Source organism: Bombus terrestris, chromosome 12, assembly GCF_910591885.1.
Source record: "Bombus terrestris chromosome 12, iyBomTerr1.2, whole genome shotgun sequence".
Classification (NCBI taxonomy): Eukaryota; Metazoa; Arthropoda; class Insecta; order Hymenoptera; family Apidae; genus Bombus; species Bombus terrestris.
Window position 1 is genome coordinate 6,177,118 of NC_063280.1, and position 11,356 is coordinate 6,188,473.

General features: G+C 42.4%; 1 protein-coding gene across 6 annotated transcripts in view; it reads left to right on the top strand.

Moving 5' to 3' along the window:
• LOC100643418 (Krueppel-like factor 6) overlaps nucleotides 1-9,732 on the top strand; it is a 290,325-nt gene extending 280,593 nt beyond the window's left edge. For all 6 annotated transcript variants that reach the window (XM_003399894.4, XM_048410690.1, XM_048410691.1 and 3 more), the window contains one exon: nucleotides 2,831-9,732. In XM_003399894.4, coding sequence (XP_003399942.1) covers nucleotides 2,831-3,003 — 173 coding nt within the window. In that variant the 3' untranslated portion in view covers nucleotides 3,004-9,732. The remainder of the gene's footprint in view (nucleotides 1-2,830) is intronic.
• Nucleotides 9,733-11,356: the final 1,624 nt, after the last annotated feature.

Here is an 11,356-nt window from a genome sequence, read left to right on the forward strand (position 1 = left end):
ACTTTAATAAATGACGTTAATTTAATCGACGATTTCTCACGAGATCACGACCTTCTTTTCTCTCTCCTTCTTTTCCACTAGCCGGATTAGACCGCGTTTCGCAATTCAATTTCGATTCACAGACGTTAATTCTTGCGATATTTTACGTAAACGGACATGATACCGTTCCAATTAACGTTAAAGCGGCTATTAAATTGGAAAAAGGTATGGTTCGTTTTCCTCGAGCTCGTTATACCGCGCGTTGTTCCAGTACGGAGAAAGAGAATAAGAAAGGAGATCTTCTTCTGGTGAGCGGACGAAACGCAAAGAAGAAAAAAGGAAAAAGTTCGACACGCATCGCGTTGGCTTAATATAACATGGGATTTATACGTGCCGCGACATCAGAGTGACGTTACAAATGAGTGGCTAAGTTCGCTGTTGCGGTTAATTAATGGAGCCGGACGGTATAACGCGGCGTTAATCTATGGTGCAATAAACGTAACGCTGCCTACGTAAAAATCCAATCAAAATGCATTAATAACAGGAAAATTAATGCCTTCTTGGCGGCGTGTTTGCGCCGGTGCTTGCACATTGGCCGATATTGCGTGCATATGCACGTCTCATGGCGTACGTGTTCGTGCCGCTCGTAAATGGACTAATTACTCGCAATTACGTAACGGTCGAGAGCACGGCTTTTTTCCTCGTCATTAGTTCCTCGTATTCCCAGCGAATTACATAATAATATTCAGTCAATGGGCGTTGAAACGTTAAAACGACCGATTTAGATATCTACCATCGTTTCGTTTCAAACGATCGGTCCGCTCGCGCTTGTCGCGCCACGAATCGGTTCTCCGCTGCTTTTTGATCGTACATGGAGCAATAACTATCGGAAAGCACAGCCTGTTTGAACGTCCATGCGTTACATGATATCTTTCGTATCATCCTACCGATCGTTTAAAAACCCATTTAATAAATTACCAACAGCCTACGCGTATAATATATAAAATATCGAAAGATGATCTCCCGTGCATAATCTACGATAATATTCGACGCAGAATGCCAGTTATCAAAGAAATCATGACACATTTGATGTTGTAATTAACCGAGTAACGAGCGAGCTTCGAACAAACCTGGAGCAGTCGAGCTTGGACCGAGTCACCGATGTCCGATAATCGTGTCCTGACTTATTCAAGTATCGATCTACAGCAATTCCAGCACGGCGAAAAACGCTTAATCGTCTATCTGGAACGAGAAAATTGCGTGGTGAAGGTGGCTGGTCCGAGTGTGTAAAAGAGATCGGGGATCCAACGGTGACACGCGCGAATATATCGATCAAACGATGGTGCCGTGTGCTTTTCACGAGATAGAAGCTCGCGATGGAACGTCGTCGTTCCGTCGTCCCCCATTATCCACGTCCACTCTCGCGGTTTAATGGGATCGGGAACTGGCTGCCTGATCGCACCGTTCGATTTTCTCCGGCTCGTCCTCGTCTCCGGTCTCTCGAACGACGGAACTTGATAGCGATTGCGTCATCGAGTTGTGACCAGGCTGTTTCTACATCTAGACGGCTCGACGACGGCTACGTTTTTAGACCCTAAACCCTCTTACTCTCGTTTTCTGCCCGTTCCATCTCTTTCTCTTTCTCCTTCTATCCGTTCCCACCTCTGGCGAACACGCCGTCTACATCTCCTTCTCGCTCCCTTTCTTCGGCAAATCGTGCAGAACACCGGACTGAGAAATACGCTCGGTGACTTGCATACAATAGAAGAGAGTGATGGGCAGTTTTCTGAGGGATCCGGAGTCGTTGCAACGCGCGACAGCTGTCACGACGTCCTTACCGAAGAGAAAGAGAGAGAGAGAGAGAGAGGCTAGATAAGAGTCAAGAATAAACCTGCGGGCACACCGTGACGCGAGTCACCTCGGGTAAACGCTCGGAAATGTACCTGTATCGACGTATACTCGCAAATACCGAGGCGATATTGCCGTGTGCATCGATGCTTATCGCGCCAAACTTCGATCGAGTATTTTACACCAACGAAAAACGGAACGACGTTGGCTTTCGGAAATAATCGAGGGGAAATCGAACGACAGGAAATCGAAGTTAATCTCGGTCGTAAATTTATCGCGGCATATGCTGCTTTCTGTAGGATATTCGAACGATTTGTCAGGACATTTTCAATGTTAACGCAATGTAAATTTATCGTATCGCTTTTGTAACTTGCTGCTCGCTCGTTCGATATTTCGAATCGACGATACTTTGTTCGGAAACGAAGCCCCTGAAGAATCATTAGAAGCCAGTCAGGTGTATAAAGACTGGCAAATGACCGGTACCACTTTTCAATTATATCTTTTGATCGTAAATTTGAAAACGCATAAAACGTATCCCTATAAATTGCCCAAGGACGTGGACTTTCGTTCGCATAAGAAAATAAGTGGCTGTACTAAGAAGATTATGAAAGGAATCGGGCATACATGTGCATACGCATCGGGTCGTAAATCTAAAGCGAATCCAGCACGAGGTTTTATGTTTCACCGCGCTTACGCTTCTCATTACGTTTCAACGCAAATTACACAACAATGCGGAACGGTCCTACCATCTCCTTGGTTTCTTTTTTTCACGCGATTACACCCATACAATTTGATGATCAATTCTCCATTGGCTTCTGTCGTTTCGAGTACAACGATCCCCTTATAATTTTGGACTTGGTAAATTGCAGCAAACAAACGACGTTGATCGACGAAAGTTTTTATAGCAAACTCAAATCTTAACTCTATTAAGTATTAACTAAACATCGAGCTTTTACTCTATGTTTGGAGCAAAGGTTTATAAAGATTCATTGATTTGTTGCAGGCGAAAAACCGTACCAGTGCACATGGGAAGGTTGCACGTGGAAATTCGCTCGTTCTGACGAATTAACACGGCATTACCGCAAGCATACGGGCCAGAAGCCGTTCAAGTGCCATCTTTGTCAGCGATCGTTTTCGCGGAGCGATCATTTATCGCTACACATGAAAAGGCACTGATAAAGAGGACCATCTAGCCGTTGGAGGAAAGATAGAGCAGACCGAAGAAGGGGTAGAGACCGTTTTGTCTCGGGAAACCGGGACACGAATCGTGATCGTGGACGACGACGATGATTCTTTTTTTTTTTTTTTACATTCGGGACCTGAAGAGCCTCGCATCGTTGCTCGAATCGTTTTCAACAAGAACGTGAAGAGTAGGAGGCGGAAACTAGGAGAAAAAAATGAAGAAGCAAACGAATCGTTCATTAGGTTTAGAGGTTTAATCTAATGGAAGTATCATTGCAATTATTGGTGAATAATCGTGCGACGAGCCTGCTAGCAATCGTGACAACGCGAATCGTTGAAATTTTTTTACTTTGTTTCTTGTTGTACTGCCTCTGTGGGAGACAAATTTCTATTTTCGATTTGCGTTGTTTTTTATGGCGAACGTACGTAGCGTAAGAATCGTTGATATTTAAAATATTCGATGGAAAATTATTTATTCTTTGTGCAGGTGTATTTAAAAGAAAAACGGATATCGAACGAAGCATAGCTTCGACGATAGAAGAAAAAAAAAGCGAGCGTAGATAGTAGAGAGGAGCGATTGCTGCGGGTTTTCCGCAAGTAGCACGCGGTCACTTCTGTTTTTAATTCTAGCCAATTTTTACTTGTTCGTATGTCCAGTTTGTTTCCATTTTTTTTTTTTTTTTTTTTTTACGGTTAAATAAGGCCAGCTCAACTAGTCTAGAGCACCATATGTATCGTCTATTGCGAAGAATAGAGCCAGTAAAAGGAGAAGAAGGAAGTAATATCGTTAAGGTAATTAAACGGTTAATAATTAAAGAGAATATCGAACTCCGGTGACGGAGCTTGGGACTTAGCATGCTCAGTTAAATAAACTACAAATCGTGATCGTTAAACATTTTTTTAATGCATTAAATAGCGATTTATCAGATTATGCACAAAGAATTTCGCGTTTAGGGACGGACAATCATCGATGTTTTCATTGTCAAAGAAAACAAGGGAATTTGACGCTCTGAAAGCCAGTATTACGTGTGCATTAAGCAATAGAATTGTGTATACTATCGACGGCATTGCGATGCTTTTACGAGTCTTTCTTTCGTTCGATCATGCAAAAATTTCTTCGGTCGTATCGGTAAAGAATCCGGTATGCCTTTTCAGCCATGCGTATACACAAACAAGGTGCCAAAGTAGAAGGTGCAAACGTATTGTGCGAACGAAGATGTCCATTGATACATTACGCTCAATTGTTAAAAAAGAGAGAGAAAGAGAGAGAGAGAGAGAGAAGAAAGCAGATCGAAGAATTATTTTTTAAACGCTTTTGCATCCCGTTCGTCGAACACGTCACCGCGATACACGTCTCGTCGAATCGTGCCACGTGTCAAGCATCGTCACGAAAAGAAGAATCGAGCGTTTCCTGCTCGATTTCTGCACATTTTATTTTGGCATCTATTACGAAACGAGATAGCTCAAGGAAAATACATTCGAGGCCAATAAAAAGAACTTAATCTTCGCTCGTGAAACGAACGAGGAATTAAAAGAAGAAAAAGAAAATGAAAAGAAACGCAGAACGTATGTCTACGTTCCTCGTGGTTTTGAGAAAAGGAGTACGTGTATCAGAGTTCGTGTAATTGATGATGCACCGAGTCGGCTGTTCAATTGTCGTCAATCTAAATGCGTCAAGTGCATAAGCGAATTACGAGCCTGAAAGTAACGTTATCAAAGAAATTCTATATATATATATCAAAACATATCGTACGAAGGCATCGACTCTGTGCGTCGCAAGTGTAAAACCACGGTAACGTCACGCGATACGTTCTTAAACGAAGCTACTCGAAGGAGAAGGTGCAATAGGAAACACGATGTTATAAAGGGTCTGTTGGCTACGCTGAAAGTATCGCGCGATACCGCATTATTGCATTTTTTCCTGCGAGTGACTACGTCGAGGGGAAGTTAAGTTTCCCGTGGCGTTAGCCAGATGTATCGCACGAGAATCGGATAGCTCGCGAATTGCAAGCTTGTAAATAGTTTAGAAACCTTGAGTAACGCGACGTCTGCGTACGTATAGCACATGTGTAGCATTCCCCCGTTTTCTTCGAACCTGTATCTTTTTTTTCATTTTAATGTTTTTTTTTTTTTTATTTTGTTTCCTTTGCCACCGCGTCAGTAACGTGGCTAAAGGTAGGCAAAACACAAGAAGACAAAACAAAAACTATTTCGAAGTTAGTTGAAAAAAGAAAAAAAAATACGATGGAACAAGATGCCAGTATATGCTAGAGCCAGTTTATATCGTTAAAAAAGAAGAAAGGAACCTCTACGTGTAAGATTAGTGCGAAGATTGATAAATTAATACTTGTTATGTGTTGTATTTTGATAGGGAATAGTGCCTTTTAACGTTAAGGAAGAGAACGCTGCGTTAGGCCTTAAGTATACTGTTAGTGCCTTAAGTCACGCGAATCTTCGTGCTTGTACACATTTCATAACGCGACCATTCGAATCCTCGTCCAGAGGACCAGTGAGATATATCAAGCGTTGCTTTATTCGGTCGAGATTCATGGAAATCAAGTTACAAGATTCTCGATACTCTCGTTTAAATGTCGTTCGAAACAAACGAGGAAAATTTCGCTAATCGTATTAACCGAATCTTCATATCTTACGTAAATTTAATTCGAGATCCTTGCTTTCGTTGTTCCTCCTTCGATTCACTGTTGCCAATTGCTTCGTCTTCATCCTACTTCGACATCTACGATTTCTATCATTCTATCTGTGATTTTCATCCGAACGATCGATCGCGAAACAACGAATCACGTTCGATGGAAAATTCGTTGGAAACGCTCGTCAGATATTTCTCACCTGTTCAAGAAGCATCCTTTCGTTTCGTAAAGCCCACAGCGATTTGCGTCGAACGACAAAATACATAAGTACCACATACTCCGTTATAGACCCGCAGGGACGACCACGCCCCTGGTTGATGGTATGAATAATTTTCCTGTGATCGTCACTGCGAAATTCAATCCGAAAATGAACGAGGTGCCACCCAGGATGCCATTCTACGATCTTGATGACTGATACCGTTGTACCTTTCCTGTAAGGGATTTCTTCGGCGGAACAGCCGTCAGTAATCTGAGCAGAGCGAGGGCGATGAGAAATGCATACTGACGTCATGCCGACACCCTCTTTGATCATTATCATTTTTTTCACTGTGAGCTCGTGCCGAGTCGTACGCTTCTTAACGATACATCCCAACGTTGTGCCGTTATATCTCCACCTCGGGACGATTCATTTCGGCTAATTGTCGACGGGGTGATAAAACGATATTGTTTCCGGTTAACTTTTGCCCGTGAAGCCTCTCATTCGCGAAACGTATTAACACGCATCGTCTTCGTAACATTCGTACGGGATCACCTCGTCGTTCTTCATCGTAAAATTTCGTTTCGGCCAAACTCACGTAGGTTTCTTTCTTTTCAGAACTCGATCAGACGAAATATACGATAAAGACGAACCGCTTTCCTCGATCCGAAAAATTTAATCGCTAAACCACATTCCAATCTTTCTAAAGCGTAGCAACAAACGCCATAGCTGTTAAATTTATCGTGGAAGAATCGTTTAACGATAAGCCGAGAGACAGGAAGACAGGGATTTCTATAAGAAGCATAACGACCTATCGAGGTCCCTCAAGGTTAGCGACGAACATTCCACGAGCACACACATTCCTAGGTCGTGCACGCGTACGATAGATTCGCGAAAACCCGGACAAAGAGTATCGGCAATTTGTATTTCATGTTAATGCGAAGCTATTCAATTTCCCGTAGAAGGTGAACCGTCGGTGAAACAGGAAACCGGGTAAAGGAATTGAAGGCGACCGATTTTCTACAAAGGCCCCACCTAGAGAAATTAGCATTTCAAGTGCCTTAACAGACGTCAACTGACACCTAACTAATCGAGGCTACGCGTTCGAATTGAAATCACCTTCTGCGATCGAATGGACGCTTTCGGCCACTCGGTTGACACACTTCGGTTAAAAAAAGGCGACGTAAAGTGGGAACGAGGGGCAGAGAAAAATGGATCGGCATAAAATTTCCATTGGCGATGATTGATAATTCGAAACGCGGTACGTTTGTGTATTCGTCCGAGGGATTTACAAATAGCGTATAAATCGGTTGGAAGATTTCGGTATTCGATCGTTAAAAGAAAAACATCTGTTCGCGTTCTTTAATTTTAATTAAGTTTTAAGATTGGGAAAAATGAAAAGTCTTTAAATCAAAGAATTTTCTCGAAAAGAATTCGTCTTTCGACAAGGTCTTTCAAAAGTTCAACCCTCCGACGTCGATCGTTTGGATCGTCGTTGCTCGATCGTTCGATGGGTGTCGACGTACCTGAATTCGTTGTTAGATTGTTGATTTCATCATATTCTCGTGCGCTTACACGGCTGTCGGAAAGAATTCCAGCGTGGCGTATTAATAATTTAAGAGGTGCTCTTAACGAGCGCGTTCGAGTGATGTTTAATGGCCGCGCGAGAGATCGAGCGAGCGATCCTTCGAAAACTTGTCTGATAAAAAAAGAAAAGAGTAGGAAAAAGTCACGATGTATCGAGCTTTTCGAAGACGTAGCTGACAGGTCAGTCCGTCAAACTAGCGATGATTTTCCATTCTTCGCTTCAAGGGCCAGTAAAATGATACACACAACGCGTACACACACACACACACACATATACGTCGGTCACTAACATGCATACCTTATGAAGCAACCACACGTATAAATTGCATCCTTAATCTGCGATCATGCGCGGTGCTCAATCTCTCTTGGTGCTTTCGTACGTTGAATTTGACGTGCGTACATCGTGGACAATACGAGGTCGATTCTTAAAGATCCATTACGCAGGAGCGCAAAACGTATCGTTGCGAGAGGTGTGCACGTGTTTGCGTCTAGGAGATGTCGAGCCACATAGGAAACGAAAAGCAATAGCAAGTAATATATTTACACACGTAGTTAAGTATATTCCACGAGTTATACAACGTTAGTTAATTGCCTGAAACGCAACTTTAAAACGCCATCACTTTCGAACTCAGGAAACGAAAATGGCTAACGAGAACGAATCCAATTGATCGATTTTGATTTCTCTTTTACGAAAGAATTGTCGCGTTTTATGTGGTCCAAGAATCTCCAACGATGAAAAAAAAAAAAAAAAAGAAAACTACGCGAACAGAAACACAGGCCGGTGATTAATAATTTACTCAGATACGGAAATTCTCGTTAAGAAAAAGAAAAAAAAGGAATAAAACGGAACTACTAGATCGTAAGGATAGATACTAGCAGATAGTAATACTTGTACATAGTATGTAAAATTATCCGTTGATCATCACCGATAGTAAAGCAACGGATCAGCGTAGCATAATTTTTCTCGCAATAATGTAATCAATGGGGGCCAGTAATTCTCTCTCGGATCTCGCACGGTGTTATACACTGCGAGGCGCGTGGCGTACCCTTTTTCTCAGCGAATTTTAGATGCAGTCGAACATACACAATACACACACCATATACATATACACAGTTTCGTCGCGCGTGTTTCTCGTCGATTGTTCGAACGCGAGCAGCGAATGAGAACGATCGAACCTCGCGCGGAAACGCTTTCAGGTTCCTAGAACAGGTGTAAACGATCGCATCGAATGGTAACACGAATATGTTGGATGTACCGCGATGAAAATCCGTGGGTCATCGATGAACGTGTTTCTATTGGACGCCGGAACACACGCGAACGCTCGACTGTCGTCGAAGTTGGGAAGGTTTAAAGGGACAGTTTTAACAGTCGCGCGCCACCAACTATTACTTTATAAGAATATATGTAACTGTATATGTCGCGTAGAGTTGCGTAGGATCGATAATATAATATATTACACTACGACTCACTCTGTATAAACGAAGGCATTATTATAACTTTGTACTTTCTAATTATACATTAACCGCGTCGCTTGAGGACGGTCGCTATTCGTACCGCGCACGTCGGCAGGGGAGGTTCGTTAGTGCATTAAAAGAAAAAAATATATATATTATATATATATAAATAAAAATCTATATATATAGATAAATATAGATATATATTGTAAATGTGGTTGTAATCTTATTACTGTTATATCGATATATCGATGTCCTTGATTTGGATAATTTATTTATTGCGATGTGAACCGAAACGAAGATCGTGTAATTATCGTATACCGCGGAAAAGAAGAAAAAAAAAAGAAAAGAAAGAAAGAAAGAGCAAACTGATTATTGAAGTAATAGCGAAATATTATTAATACGCACGAAATTATATATTTATACAACGTTATCGACACAAGGACACGTCTCAGAGGCGCGTCTCGTCGCGTGAAAGTCCTAAATTGTGAATCACGTTTGTGACAGTATGGTCGAGCGGATATTTAAATATCGTACTTCGCGATTCCCACTGAGGAAGTAAAAATTATTGTATCGTAAGAGGGCGGTCCGTGGCCCCGTACGTGTCCATTAAATAAATTATATCGTCGACATAATCGCTACCACACAAGGTGTCACGTGCGTCCTGTGCGGTACAATATCGCGCCAGTCGATAATCTTATTATCGAAATGATGGTTACATATTTTAGATAATCCTATTATCATTATCATTATTACGATTCTTATTATAATTGCTACTATTACTATTATTATTGTATTTGGCAGGGTTACGACATTAAAATCGTAAAAAAAGAAAGACTAACGACTTTTCCTAACTACCTGAGAGCGATCCTTGTACCATTTCCTGATTGAAGTTTTGTCTTAAATCGATTCGAACCAATCGGAATTAATAAATTAATAGAAACATTGTCAACATCGTTTTACCAATCTTAACACGTTATTCACATTATTTGAAATGTTATATCAAAGTCTCTACGCTCATCCTCGTTAATCAAGCCCGCTGACATCAGGTCGCTTGAATTCAAATAATTCGAAACAGTTTACCAACGTGAACTTGTTATGAATGTCCGACGGAAAAATTATCGAGCGAGCCGAGAACGTGGAACCTTTTCTAAAAACGTTACCAGTCTTGCTCCCATATAAATGCATCTGCATCCTCGTTAACGTTTTACCCCGTTACACGCTAGTTAGACGGTCGTGGTACGATAAATAAAGCCGCAAAACCAGGCAAGCCTCGTAGATGTTTTGTGACAACCGGCCAGTCACAATACGATCATTAGGCTATTTTCCAGAGTGTACCGCCCTAAGACGCAATATCTCTGCCGAGGCCACGTATTTGTCCCGTCTGGCAACAAGATTTCTGCACACTGGTATTCCACTAAGTTGTAGGTAGTCTCCGTACTAGGTAAGTACAAATCCTACCGTATACCTCCGGGAGAATTTGTAGTCCGAACGGCGGCTATAACCGAGGCCATAACTTAAGCGGAATACCGTCGTTGATTCCAGTCCTCGCCGGAATTCCCTCTCGAGTCGGTGCAATTGTGGATATCAACGACGACACGACGTCCTTTCGTGCTGATACCTGGCCGTCTAGAAACCAGCGTTTCCTTTGTAAATGAAAGCGTGTCGATCGAACAGATCTTACGGGTATACTTAATTAATCGTTCGCGTTTTGCGACGGTTCTTTCGACGTTCTCCTCGGTTGCTCTCCGTGTTTTCGCGAACTAACCGAAGCCATAGACGAGTAACGACACGTACGATTCGCGTTGTCCGATCAAATAAACTCTATCATCTGTGCCAAGTTCTTGGCCGATGTCGATAAAAAATATACAAGGAACGAAATCATTTATGGTATCGGCGATAAGGAACTCGTATTTGCCGGCGTCGTGGTATTCGAATCGTGGTCGCGTTTCTTCCCATTGGTGATATTTATCGGTCGAAGAAACCGGAGCGCTCTTAAGAAAGAAATATAAAGATTAAAGTTAAAAGTGTCTTTTTCTTCGTTTTATTTTGATAGTGCAGCCTCCGTGCAGAAACAACGTAAAGTTAGAAAGAAGGAACGATCGAAGCGTGGCGGAATCGCAATTTCAGGCAAAGCGGCGTGTGCGCGGCGAGCGTGCAGTCGCCTATATAGATCATATCGTTAATTGAAAACGGTGAAGGGACTGTTGGGAACAATAACGAGATCGGGAGGAAAACGCATTCGCACGGCGGTGTTTCGAAAGAAGGATATCTGCATGCTGTCGGTGGTGCCGCCGCACCGCGTAGAGAAGCAATCGATGGTTGTTGCGGCACGCATCCCTGAATCGGTTCTGGAGTACCGTGTACGCTCACGACGTTTTTACTGCTCGCTCTGCTTCTAATGGGATCGAGCCTCCATAATTGAATTTACGAACCGCTCCAGTATACCCACGTCGTCCAT